The sequence below is a fragment of the Impatiens glandulifera genome, chromosome 4 (genome assembly GCF_907164915.1).
Source record: "Impatiens glandulifera chromosome 4, dImpGla2.1, whole genome shotgun sequence".
Taxonomy (NCBI): domain Eukaryota; kingdom Viridiplantae; phylum Streptophyta; class Magnoliopsida; order Ericales; family Balsaminaceae; genus Impatiens; species Impatiens glandulifera.
The window spans coordinates 52,551,566-52,565,771 of record NC_061865.1 but is presented as its reverse complement, the minus strand read 5'-3'; the positions used below and the strand labels follow the sequence as shown (position 1 = coordinate 52,565,771).

The window sequence follows — 14,206 nt, the reverse complement described above, 5'->3', positions numbered from 1 at the left end:
GAAATCGGTTTTCAAAGTGCAACAAAATAATTATGAGAAGAAAAATTAAAAAATATACAGACGAAAAAGAATAGTAAGAATAATGACAAGAATTATAAAAAGAAAGATAGATGTTGCTTTTTTTTTTCCAATAAGCCAAAGTAAGATTTTGGCCTTGCATATCTTTGTTTTGGGATTAACTTTGGATTATTCCATGGTTGCCTCTCTCTGTGTACAGTAGTGTGATTTTATACCTCTTCTTACTTAAAAAAAAATAGTTAGTAAGAGGTCTCTCGAGTCTGCCTAAGGAAAAAGGATAAGGTATACTTAACTCTTCAAGACTAAGAGCGAAATCAGAAAATAAGATAAGCAAATTTTCACAAAACTTTTCATTGATAAACCAAATATTTAGTTACAACTGCTAATTGAGATTTTAACAAAGTCTGTTTTGTGAGTAACATAAAACATAATGAAAACAAAATTATAGAACATCAAACAAAAAATAAAAACCCCTTCAATTGAATATTGCAGGGTGAGATTCTATTTAGAGATGGTAGCATAATGAAATATTAGACATTAATGTCATTCATCCACTCCACTGTGAACTCAGTTAAGTCATTCATACACCAAATACTCGAATAATGATTACCAAGACAATTAAAAATGATAAACCATAAGTAATCCATTTACAATTGAAAATATTATTCAGATTATAAAAATTTGTGATGAAAAATCTAATCCGACTAAACAAGATGTCGCATCGAATAAAACACATCACCAACTCAAATTTAAATAGTATAAAGAAAACAAGACATTTAAAGGAATTCAAGAACAAAAATGATTTTTCACTTTTGATTAAGAGTTTATTTCTATGGAGAAAAATGACTTGTTTATATGTATCATTTTTAATAACATTGATAATAAATTTAAATTGAAGTAGGTTAATTCCTACTTTAAATTCAAATCTATATTTTAAGAAAAGAATGAAATATTAGTGTAAAGTTTAAAGTTGAGGTTTTTCCCTAAATAGTTTATTTCTAAGGGGAATTGCTAAAGTACTAGTTATCCTAAATTCCTTCCGGCGGTGGCGGCGATAGACTTCGCCGGCGACTTCTCAACCCTGACTTCGCATGATCTTCAACATTATCGTTTATAATTCTGCATGTACTCTTCTACAACTCCTCTCCATTTCATCTTCTACAAATTGCATCGCAAAACCCTAACAGAAACCTCCGTCAATTCCCGCCGTTCCGGCATTGCATTGGCGATGAAGGACCGGCCGTCAATTCCGTCCTCAAAATTTGGTGTATATGTTCCCCCTCACCAGCGTCTCCGTTCAGTCATCACCTCGTCTAATATCTCTTCATCTGGTCCTGTCGTTGATATCTCAATGACAGCTACCAATCACAAAAGCAATAGCTCGACTAGTACTAGGGTTAATAGTTCTTCCCAGTCTTATTTGCAACAAAGCAACTACACACAGCAACAACCGCAGAAGAGAAACTCGCCGTATGATTCAGTTGACGGTTTATCTGAGGAAGGTTCTGACCGTGATTTGCAGTATTTTTTCAATCCCGTAAGTTTCTATCTCTTTGACCTCTTAATTATTTGTGTAACTGATGTTTTCTATATTTTGATTCCATAGAAGCTCCTTTCTCTCTACTAAACTGAGATCAATCTGAATATATACATATAATCATTATCCAGCTGCTTGATACAAGATCGATCCTTAGTATCTTACTCGTAGACATCTTAAAGACGGATGAATCAAAGAGCATGAGACAATATAGTTTGTTTACATCATTGGTTTAGATTATCAGAATGGTGATTTTATTTCTACTTACTTTGAATGTTGATTATTTGTCCCTTTCCTCTTTGAATGCTGTTGGTGGGTATCATGTTTGGAGATGTTTATACTTTATAGGTTTGTAGGATCTTTTACATGTAACATTTGGCTTAAAATATAGTCTTTTGTTATCTACTGAGTTGGTTCTGAGAAGAATATGAATTTGTCCATGCATCTTAATACTCATTAATCAGTTAATATAAGATGAAAATGAACATTCTATTCATAAATTTTGAACTTTGTATTACACTTTTAAGGTCAAAATTCATGCAGATAGTTGTATTTTCCTGTTATATTTTCAGGGTTCCTCTGCATCTGATTATATATATGGCTGGAAATGTAAGTTAACTTCACTTGTACACAACAAGGACAAAGAAGAATTGATCTCAAGGGATAAGAGAGACAGACGAGAATATGATCAAATATCATCTTTGGCTAGCAAGATGGGCTTGTACAGGTATTTTCATCCTCAATAAGAAAACATGTCTAGTCTTCTTTTTTTTTCTGTGTAGTTCATTTGCTGATTTTTTGTTATCTCTTAACTTATTTTTTGGCAGCCAGATATATGCAAAAGTTGTTGTTGTTAGTAAGGTACCACTTCCAAACTATAGGTTTGACCTGGACGAAAAGCGTCCTCAAAGAGAGGTATTGTGCTTCAGTCTAGCTACTCTCCTGGTCTGTTTAGCATGAAATGTCAAATCAGTTCTATGTTTGTTGTTGCTGTTGGTATTTGATAGCCCAATTTTCCATATTGCTCCTTTAACTTATTAATAAAATATATATATCCATACAATTCACATTTTAGATCATCATTCTACTTTCTTTCTTCTGGTTGTTAATAGTTTAACTTAAGCTCTCGAGGATCACTAGGTAATCATACCTCCCAGCTTACAAACAAGAGTGGAGTTCTCCCTTGAAGAATATATTTCTCAAAAGTCTGGAAGTGTAGATGGCTTTCGAGATAGTGCCTTTTCAAGATCAAACAGCAGCAGCAGTATTGCTACTGACGAGGGGTTCTTTGAGCAACCAGAGCCACTTCCACAGAGTAAATCTGCCATGGAAAAGGTTCTTTTGATAAGAAGCTTGCAAATGCGTAGTCAGCAAGAAACTTGGCAGGTCTGTCTTTCATTTTATATACTAAATAATGATTTTGTTTGATGAAATTGTTATGCTAATTTTTCTGTGCGTTGCTTCTGAAGTTGGTGACTGAAGATCAAATCATTTAGGCTATTCAGTTTTTTTCTTTGTACATTACTACTACAAAAGATACCACTCATTTTTTTTTCTTTGTACATTACTACTACAAAAGATACCACCATGGGGAGTTTACAGAAATGAATATTGCCAAAATAAAGGGGTCTGACTACCTGTTATTTGTCAAAGATCTTTCGATGACTCATAACTATTATGTCTCCCTGAATTGCAGCATATTTGCTCTTCTCACCCTAGTCTAGTCTTATAAGTCCTTGTAGACTTTCTTTCCAATAATATTCTGAATTCCTTATCAGGCTTAAATTTGTACCCATTATTGTCCCTGTTAAATTATTGAAACGATTTCATGGACATATCATTTGCTAATGAATGTGATTGCTTGAAGTAGAATGGTTACTTGGATTATATGTTTTTTGCGAAAAACTTGGGATGATGTATGTTATTAATCATGGGTCCTCTAGACAGGCTTTAGTAATACAATTTTTCACCTTTTAACTAAAACCCTTCCTTTATGATTGATGTTTGAGATTAAAGACAGTTTATGGTTTGGGTATTGCTCACCAACTTGTATAAAGATTGAGTATTAGCTGGAAATTAGAGTATAAATTGGAGTGTTGTAACATGTCTAACCAGAAAAGGGACAAAACATAGACAAAGATAATTGAAAAATAAAGAGTTTGTAAGGGGTGAAGTACAAAGTAGGAGGTACTCAACCTTTAATCACTTCATTTTTAATAATTCTGAAGGGCCTATACGAGTGCTATACATTCGATTTTAATAGCTAACTAACTGTTGAGGAAACTTTCCAGGACTTGAGGTTTTCCTGCTGATTTGCATCTGCCAACATGTGAGCTTCTTTGTTAGTGGTCCCAATAAGCATTTGTTTAGCCACCATATTGAAATTAAATACTATAATTAGGAGCGAACTTTGCCTCCCATTCAGCCATTTTTTTTACATATTGAAAGGCAAATAAGGGGAGACGGTGGAGAGATTGTGAAGAACAACTTGACACACTGTTTTGCATCATATGGGAAACCTGAGCTGCATTGTAGTGCCAGACATGACGGATTTCTTTCAGAGCCTACAGGGTTAGTTGTCAGGAACAGTATGAGATTTCATCAATCACTTGGTGTCAATTGACTTCTTCTTTTGGGTGCCACTTTATTCTCCTTTAAAGTTTTCTACTTTCTTTGTTTTCTCAATAACCTAAAAATTCGTCAATTAACATAACATTATTATGTTTGCATCTGGCAAGACGTTGTACTCCATATCCCTTCTTGAATGCTGTTACTTGTTTTCCTTTGTTTGGTTTTGATTTTTAGGTTTTCTGAACTTGTTTGTTACTTGTTTTCATCAATCACAGTTCATTATTGTTTTCTATATGTTCTCTTGAACGTCAATTGCTTGTGGTTTTTGGTCTGATTCTGAATTGTAGGTTTTCTTACTGCATTTGTTATAGGAATCTTTAGAAGGTAGAAAAATGCTGGAACAACGTAGAGCTCTTCCTGCTTACAAGGAGAAAGATGCATTATTAGCAGAGACCTCAAGAAACCAGGTAGGTCAAAACATTTTATTATAGTAGTGAATGGTAACTGTGTTGCACTTAGCATGTAATTGCTTGTCATCTTGAAAGTAATTAAGTTTATGTCACGCTTCTCTTAAAAATCCATGTTAGTTCGTTGCACTTTTCCAGCTTCAAATAGAAGGTTCTTTCCACAGAAATTGCTCAGCGTCATCATGCTTTTATTTCCTTTGGGTCTTTAATTAATAAGCTCAAAATGGATGATTTTCCTGATCTATTGAATAGAATCATTGATTGTTGACTAGCTGTAAGTGTATGATTGGTATGGGTTGTGTATTCGTGTCAAATATCTATAAGTTTCACATAGAGCACCTGAATCACTTTTCTGATCTTGACTCTTGAGGAAATTGCCAATTATCTGGGAACTTTTATATCAAGAGCTTTGAGGGCAAATGATTCTGACTTTGTTCCTTTGAGGAAAATTTCATTGTTCCTAGCCTTTTATTTCTCTGCAGGTTGTAATCATCTCTGGTGAAACTGGGTGTGGAAAAACTACACAGATTCCTCAATTCATTTTAGAATCTGAAATTGAAAATGGTAGAGGAGCTCAATGCAATATTATATGTACTCAGCCACGACGAATATCTGCTATGTCTGTTTCAGAAAGGATAGCTGTAGAGAGGGGAGAGAAATTGGGTGAGACGGTGAGTTCTGAACATATGTACGTTTGGTTTGCATTATAAATATTATATGTTTGCCTGACTTATGATTTTACATGTGAAGGTTGGGTATAAGGTTCGACTTGAAGGCATGAAAGGGAGGGACACACACCTCTTGTTCTGCACTACTGGCATATTGCTGCGAAGATTACTCAATGATCGGAATTTGAAAGGCATAACCCATGTTATTGTGGATGAAATTCATGAACGTGGAATGAATGAAGGTCAAACATTCTTAAAGAAAAGGCTTTTTTTCTGGTGAAATGTGATCCCTGAAATCTTGTTGTTTGTTTTCTAGATTTTCTTCTCATTGTTCTCAAAGATCTTCTTCCTCGTCGTCCTGAACTGAAGTTGATTTTAATGAGTGCCACATTGGATGCAGAGCTTTTCTCATCTTACTTTGGTGGGGCTCCAGCTTTTCATATTCCGGTGAGGTGTTATCTTCTATTTTATGTTATTTATCTTCTCAAATACTAAGTATAATGGGTAATCTTTTTCATCCATACCTTCCTATATTCTCTCTATCTCCCCTATCCTAATTCATTAGTTGAGAAAATTTCTTTCCACTTAAAAATAAGTGCATATGGGACATATTGGTGGCATTAGCAATTCTCTAACTCAATACATGTGTTAATTCATTGTTACATAATAGAGTGGATGGTGTTCTATAAACTTGTCACCATTAAATGGATATATGTATACATTTATATAATAAAAGGACAAATATCCCCTTAAATTTGTAGTTGAAGATCAAGCAAGCCCATTAACATTAAGGATCATCTTAAGTCCAGACTTTGTATAAGTTGGATAAAATAATTTTTCCACCACTAGCTTAAAATAAGGGAAGTGTATGATGTATCTACCACAGAGACATGTTTGAAGCAGTTTATAATTAGAACTACTCCTAGAGAGACCTAGACAAACCTCTCTCTAAGGGTGATTCTACTTGGAATTCCAAAAAATTTGGATTCCAATCAAGCCCTACATAACTAAGAATAACCCATAGACACGACTTTTGAGTCCTAATGTCGTTTAACAAAAATTCAATGTTTCAATTTTTTTTTATCTTATTAGTATTAGTATATTAATTTGAATAAAAGTCTAATAGAATACAATTAGAGGTTTATTAGTTGGAATAACTATTATATTTATGGATATTTTAACCCATTAACATATGATTGATTTATGAAAGATGTATTTCATCTCCAATACTTCTATGGTCTCACCCTCTTATGTCTAGTCTCATATATTTCTATCTCTTTCTCTCAATTTTTATCTATCTTTTACCTTAAGAGTTTATATCTATTACTGTCCTACAACTTTTAACTTCAGATATAACAAATGCAATTTATACTAGACTAAGGTTAGGTGATTATTTGCAAGTTCCAATACTTTTGATCGTTGGCTATAAGTTCAATGGAAATTTTGATATTTTGTTCATTCTATTTCTTCCAAAATCATGTTATATATGGCTTGAAAAGAATGGCTGGAAAGATATTTAGTGCTCCATTTGGTTTGAGTGAGAAGTGTTATACATATTAAATATTAGGGACGGTTGGTGGCTGATTGGTAAATAGAGTATATGCCAATATTGTAAACAATGGCTTCATTTGAAAGCGGTTCTTCTGAAGTTCCTTCTACATTTGTTTTGATTCTATTCTCACTATTACTACATCATCTACGTTAACCTGGTTTTCAATAAAAGCAGCAATTGGAATACACTCACATATGTCAACATCTACACTCAATCATGAAAACAAAAGCAGCTTAAGCCAATGTCTTAAGTGTGTGGGAGAGGCATACTACTACCTATATTGACACTTGTATAGTTAGGCATGTGTAATGAATGGAAGCCAGTGGTCATCTCCATGCTTCTCCTTATCCTCTCTCTCATCTCCCTACAACATCTCTTATTCATAATGAAGTACTTGACATTTAAGTTAATGCAGATTAATAGATATTCTTAAAAACATGAGTTGCCAGGTCACTTATGGCTTCAAATGTACCCCGACATTATCCTACAGACCTGAGGGTATCCTTCCTTGATGCTTTTGGTATTCGCAGGGCTTTACATTTCCTGTTCAAACTCATTTCATGGAAGATATTCTAGAAATGACTGGATATAGATTGACAACATACAACCAAATAGATGATTATGGTCAGGACAAGACATGGAAAATGAACAAGCAAACTCCAAGGAGGAGAAAGAGCCAAATTGCCTCTGTCGTAGAGGTGTGCATATACTTCTACTCTTATGCTGTCCTTAACAGTTATGTGACTTTAACTATTACAATTTGTCCAACACTGCAATTTTCCCTTTTCTTGTTAGCATGTCTTGTACTAATTATCTCACTTTGTCAATACTTTAGGATGCATACAAATCTGCTGACTTTAAGGATTACAGCCCTGAAACCCAAGGGTCATTGTCGTGCTGGAATCCTGATTGCATCGGTTTTAACCTCATTGAGCATCTATTGTGCAATATATGCAAGAAGGAAACCCCTGGTGCTGTTCTAGTCTTTATGACTGGCTGGGATGATATAAATTCTCTGAAGGAAAAGCTCCAAGCCAATCCTATCTTGGGGGATACAAGTAGAGTTTTGTTGCTTGCATGCCATGGTTCCATGGCTAGTGCAGAACAGGTTGCTTGTTTATATTCTAATCTTTAATTAACTTTTTGGCTTTTACGTTAATGCGAGTCCTGTTATGATTCCTAGGAGGGAACTCTTTTTTGATCTTTTCATGCCAATATAGCATCCAGGTATAGAGAACAACTAGAAAAGCCTGTAGTAAGAAGGGCGGCGGAGGGTTCCTGATTTTTACATGATATATAAACTTGCGGGTTTTGATACTTAGTTCGTAAATGGAGGTTAAGGATATATGTATTATATACATGAATGTATATCATCACAACCAGGAGTTTACTGTAGCCAAATACCATTGAGTTTTGAACATGCATCTAGTATTTAGCCAAACAATCCATCAGAAAAAAAGCATGGGAGGTTATTGTGAGTAGAATATCAATCTTTTAGCAATTGATATTAGTTGAGTTTGTTTCTAAGCTAAAAGCATGATTGTGTTGCTCATTGTATTCACCTCATGGAAAGCTATTGTAATGCATGCAGAGATTAATATTTGATGAGCCCAAAGATGGAGTAAGGAAAATAGTTCTTGCCACTAATATTGCAGAGACAAGTATTACAATCAATGATGTGGTTTTTGTCATGGACTGTGGAAAAGCCAAGGAGACATCATATGATGCACTTAACAACACTCCTTGCCTACTTCCTTCCTGGATCTCTAAGGTCTCTGCTCAACAAGTAAGTTTCATTCCCTCTTGAATAAACAAGATGCCCTTGTTATTTGCATCTCTATCTCTCCTCCCCATTCCTTTTTGCTCTTTTACTAATTTTGAACTTTGTATAGAAGGTTGTAACTTTCTTAGCTTAGGTTTCCAAAAGTACAGCCTACTAGATAAAGAATTTACAGTTTAAATAAACAAGTCATGGTCATGCTGTCAGAGAGAAAACCACAAATTTCTGTAAATTCTCCTACAAATGCAGACGGGTTTCTAACATTTGTTAATGCTTTGTTATGAATATCCATTTGAAGCATGCATTATGTAATCACCCACAAGGAAATGACATGGCTTCTAAGATGCATTTGGTCCTTCCCTGATTTGTTTAGTCCACCACAAACAAGTTTTCTATGTGGGGGATATTATAAGTTTTTCTTTTCTTAATTGGTCTTATTACTTATTCATTTGGTAAGAATAAGTGTGGGCCTGTTGGCTCAAGAAACTTCTAGAACAGAAAGACTACTGCAGCAATTGATAGACTTATTTCTAATTAACTATATGATTAGCATTGTTACCCTAACATAGGGAGAGTCCAAATAAGTCCTTTGATAAATAATACTGCTTTTTAAAGCTCCTTCTAGGCTGAAGAAGTTTTATTTCCTATCGCAACTTTTTTTTTCTTTCATTTCTCAATTTTTAGCTTGTCTCCTTCACCAAGATTAATAAGTTATGAGTGTGCATCTGAGATTAGCATAACTGAACGACAATTTTTGTTGCATGGCATATAAAGAGAGCAACCGTGCTTTTATATTTTGTGTCACTTTAATTTAGTTCTGCACTAAAATATTGGTGCTTCTAGTCAGACTCTTAGGATTAAGACATCAACCTATGATAGATTAATATTTTATGGCACTGTAGATATTTGTTCATAATAATTAGTTTGCTCTAATGGCTGGATTAGTTTTAGTTGGACATTTTGTTATGTCCAGCTAAGGGACATTTAAATCTTACATGGAATATCTTGTGTGAAATGGAAAGCATGTAGAAGAAGTTGGAGATCCCTTACAGTGAGGGGGTGGAAACAAAAAGTATGGTTATAATTAATGGAAACAACAATTATGGTTAGAATTAATAGAAACAAAAATAATGGTTAGAATTAATACTTCACAAATGTAATAACAATCTTTTTCTTCATTTATTACATTCTGACAATCTGTTATATATACTCAATGGAAAATGTTAGAGAAGAGGAAGAGCTGGACGTGTTCAACCAGGAGAGTGCTATCATCTTTATCCCAGATGTGTATATGATAGTTTTGCTGAGTATCAGCTGCCAGAAATTTTAAGAACACCATTGCAGTCACTTTGTCTGCAAATCAAGAGCTTAAAGCTTGGGAGTATTTCTGATTTCCTTTCCAGGGCCTTGCAATCACCAGAGTTATTAGCGGTAATATTGTCTGAGTCGGCATATTAATTTTATTTCATTATTTAGCAGCATGTGACTAGTACATTATTTTTTCATTCAATTTGCTTGTAACATTATTTTCTTCTACTTCACTAGGTTCAAAATGCTGTGGAGTATTTAAAGACTATTGGTGCTTTAGATGAGAATGAAAATCTCACTGTTTTAGGTACGTGTTTTCAGCGTCTGTTCTGATATAAAAAAATTCTGAAAATCTCATGTTTTCTCAAACATTGCAGGACGTTACTTGATAATGCTTCCTATGGAGCCAAAACTTGGGAAAATGCTTGTTCTGGGTGCTATATTTTATTGCCTTGATCCAATTTTAACAATTGTTGCAGGTCTGAGTGTTAGGGATCCATTCCTCTCACCCTTAGACAAGAAGGATGTAAGTGATCATCTTTGAATCAAATATGATTATAATTTTTTGCAGAGCTCTGCAGACTCTGGTCCCTTGCATTGGTTTTAATTATTAATTTTGAAGTATATTATTAAGCAATTAGAGTTCTTTCTCTATGTACTTTATTTTATAGCTGGCAGACGCAGCAAAAGCACAATTCTCTAATGAATTCAGTGACCACCTTGCCCTTGTCCGTGCATATGAGGGTTGGAAGAACGCTGAAAAGGACCTAGCTGGATATGAGTACTGCTGGAAGAATTTTCTTTCCGTACAGTCCATGAAAGCTATTGATGCCCTTAGAAGGGAATTCTATTCTCTGCTAAAAGATACTGGCCTCGTTGACAGCAACCCAACTACCTGGAATGCATGGAGTTATGACCAGAATCTTCTCCGAGCTGTTATTTGCTATGGCCTTTACCCTGGCATTTCCTCCATTGTGGTAAGTCTAGTCCTTATTGAGCCTATTTGGAAACGGTTTCTCATAATCTCTTGCACAATCACGATCCTATTGGACCTAAGTTAAAGTTGAAAGGATATGGTATAAGGTTGCTTTTGGGTCATGATCCAGATTCAAATAAAAGTGTGATTTTTGGCTTCACTAGGTATACATATTATTTTTTGGATCATGATCCAGATTATTGTGCAACTTTTGTTTTTAATTGGTATAAGACTATTTTTTGTATCATGATTCAGATTCAGTTTATTTTTTCGATCATGATGAAGATTAGTGTGTCAATTTGGTGTAAAGATTATTTTATGCATCGTGATTGAGATTCAATTTATAGTGACTTTTTGCTTCATTAGTATGAAGATTGTCTTTTTAATCATGTTCCAGATTATTTTGTGATTTTATTTGGTACCAAGATTATTTTCTGCATCATAATCAAATTATATTTGGATCATTATGATTTTTGGAAAATAACAAATGTAAATTTTTGTCTATAGAAATGTGGTCCTTTATACAATGTTTACACATGTTGGTTTGTGTGTAATTAATGTCATTTTACTTCTTGATGTTTTGTTTTGTCCCAGCACAATGAGAAGTCTTTCTCATTAAAAACAATGGAGGATGGTCAGGTGCTTTTGTACTCTGTAAGTGTTTTTTTTCATGCTACAACCAATATCTCTATGTTTTTGTTAATCATTTTAATGCTTTATGAACTACTTCATTTAACTTAATCTCCACTCCTGTAGAATTCTGTCAATTCCCGGGAAACTAAGCTTCCATTTCCATGGCTTGTTTTCAATGAGAAGATCAAAGTGAACTCTGTTTTTCTCCGCGATTCAACAGCTGTTTCTGATTCCATCCTCCTCCTGTTTGGCGGAAGTATTTCCCAAGGAGACGTGGTAACTCCACTTCTTTATGTGCACATTAAGTAAGATATGAATTAAGGTTGAAAATCAGGTCTTAATTAAGTAAGATATGAATGCTTAACCCGATAATCTAGTAAGAGCGTCCAATTATATCCCATTCAGTTACATCCATTTAACTCAATGAGTAACAGCTTTAATCCTTGGAAACTAATCAAATTACTCATTATAAGGATAAAGTAAAATCTTTAAACACTTTTTCAACATTATTTCCACATTTATCCAATCAACTTACATACTAAGTACTTGAAATTTAAAATTTACATAGTTTCATTTGATTTATTCAACATTTATTTTTCCAGTGAATTAACTCATTCAACACTTAATTTTCAGTTTTATCAAACACATCCTAAATTTGAATATATACAGTAAATTTTTTCTTCTATAGTAGGTTTGATAGTATAATCGAACTGATCATTTAATTCATTATAAGCAGATCTGACAACAAGATATGGTTTAAGTTATAATCCAATTTAGCTCTGAAGTTAATTTAGGGTTTCTTTTTCAATACTTAATTACGAGTCAGTTTGATCTTAACAGGAGTGTCTGTGTTTAATTTCTCACTTGAAAAATAACAGGATGGACATTTGACTATGTTGGGAGGATATCTGGAGTTCTTCATGAAACCTGCAGTAGCAAAAATGTATCAACAGTTGAGAAAAGAGCTTGATGAACTAATTCAACTCAAAGTTAGTAATAAAAAAAAGGGTTATTTTTGGTATTATGCTATAAATACACACAGTTTAGTATTTTTAAGATCACGATTCCATTTCCTTGTTGTCTGACAGTTGTTGAATCCAAGGATGGACATTCATACATACCATCATCTAATAACCGCCATGAGGCTGATGATCTCAGAAGACCGATCCGACGGTAGATTTGTATTCAACCGTCAATTACTACAACAACAAGAACAACAACAATCTAAGCCAACCTTATCATCCTGCCCGCCTCCATCCTGGCCATCAAGAAGCGAGAACGGACCAGGGGGAGACAATTCGAAGAGTCAACTCCAAACCCTAATAACAAGAGCAGGATACAATGCTCCATCTTATAGAACAACTCAACAAAAGAATAATCAGTTTCGAGCTGTTGTAGAGTTTAACGGGATGCAGATAATGGGTCAGCCTTGTAATAACAAAAAACAAGCCGAAAAGGATGCTGCAGCCGAGGCTTTAGTATGGTTAATGGGAGGTAACCACCAAAGGGGACTTGATTCTATTGATCATGTTTCTATGATGCTCAAGAAAAGCAAGAAGGATCACGGCTAACATCCCCGAGTGCGTGTAAACTTTAAAAAAAATAGATAGCGATTGTTTTGCTAGCGATTGGGGCTAAAAATGTTGGTTTATTATTTGGAGAAAGAGATGAATTTCTATGACTTTTTTTTTACTGTTTTTGGTATATAGAAATTAGGAGAAACAACTTAATAATAATAATAATGGAGAGAATTGATTTTGAAGTTAAAAAAGACAAATGGAAGATATAAAAATGAGCTGAAAAGAAAATGTCAAAAATCAAACCTTTAGGTGAATGGATATAAAATGTTTTGATGACTCTTTGAACTTGTGAATGGTTTTATTAAAAAGGGGGCCATTTTTTTATTTTTCAATCAGAACATGTTTTCTTCCTACTTTACTTTACATTGATCGAGGAGATGATAAGAGAGTCTTGTTTGACTATAGATTTAATCCAAAATATTGAATAATATAAATTATAATAAAATGCAAGTATGACAGTAATTTTTAAATATTATTTATGTAGATGAACTGTCTTTTCTGTTTTTTTTATTTATTATAAATTACAATTTATATTAATTAAGACTTACTCAGTTCGATTTAGGTTATTTAAATAACATAAATTCAAAAAATATTATTTTAGTATTTCTTTTATTATATTACTCAATTCATTATTTAAAATACTAAAATGTAATTTATTTTAAATAATTTTTTATTTTCTTTATATATTAATACTATATAAGTCTTTTTATAAAAAATAAAATAAAATCATTCACTATTTTTCAAATAACCCATGTTATTTTAATAACTTGGATAGATCTGAACAAGGTCTTAATTCTCTGTTAAAAGGTTTATAGCCTCTAATCTTTTTATTATAATAACATTTTCTAATATATATTTTATGATAGATATATTAAAAGTTTAAGTTTTTTTTTAGTTATTGTAACTTAATTAATAATTGAATGGTGTTATTAATAAAGAAGTATTATAAAACCATAAATTATTTTAAAATAAGCCTAATCTAGATCAAACAAAGAGAGAGAGACAGTAGGAGGGGCCAGAAGTCCACGACCAAGTTAGCAAACCACATGGATGTTGATTTGATTTGGATCTGAAGTGTTGTCTTTGTGTTTCATTTTTTTTATATATATTTTAAAT

The 14,206-nt window shown here is 33.4% G+C and overlaps 1 protein-coding gene across 1 annotated transcript; it reads left to right on the top strand.

Moving 5' to 3' along the window:
* Positions 1–1,016: 1,016 nt before the first annotated feature.
* Positions 1,017–13,378, top strand: LOC124933593 (DExH-box ATP-dependent RNA helicase DExH5, mitochondrial). The gene is made up of 19 exons (XM_047474017.1): positions 1,017–1,555; positions 2,128–2,282; positions 2,383–2,470; positions 2,696–2,941; positions 4,498–4,593; positions 5,076–5,264; positions 5,344–5,503; positions 5,578–5,708; positions 7,344–7,511; positions 7,649–7,921; positions 8,405–8,599; positions 9,821–10,024; positions 10,139–10,208; positions 10,279–10,427; positions 10,573–10,878; positions 11,472–11,531; positions 11,634–11,786; positions 12,389–12,499; positions 12,599–13,378. The coding sequence occupies exons 1-19, from the start codon at positions 1,142–1,144 to the stop codon at positions 13,079–13,081; spliced, it is 3,651 nt and encodes a 1,216-aa protein (XP_047329973.1). The 5' UTR covers positions 1,017–1,141; the 3' UTR covers positions 13,082–13,378.
* The last annotated feature ends 828 nt before the right edge of the window (positions 13,379–14,206 follow it).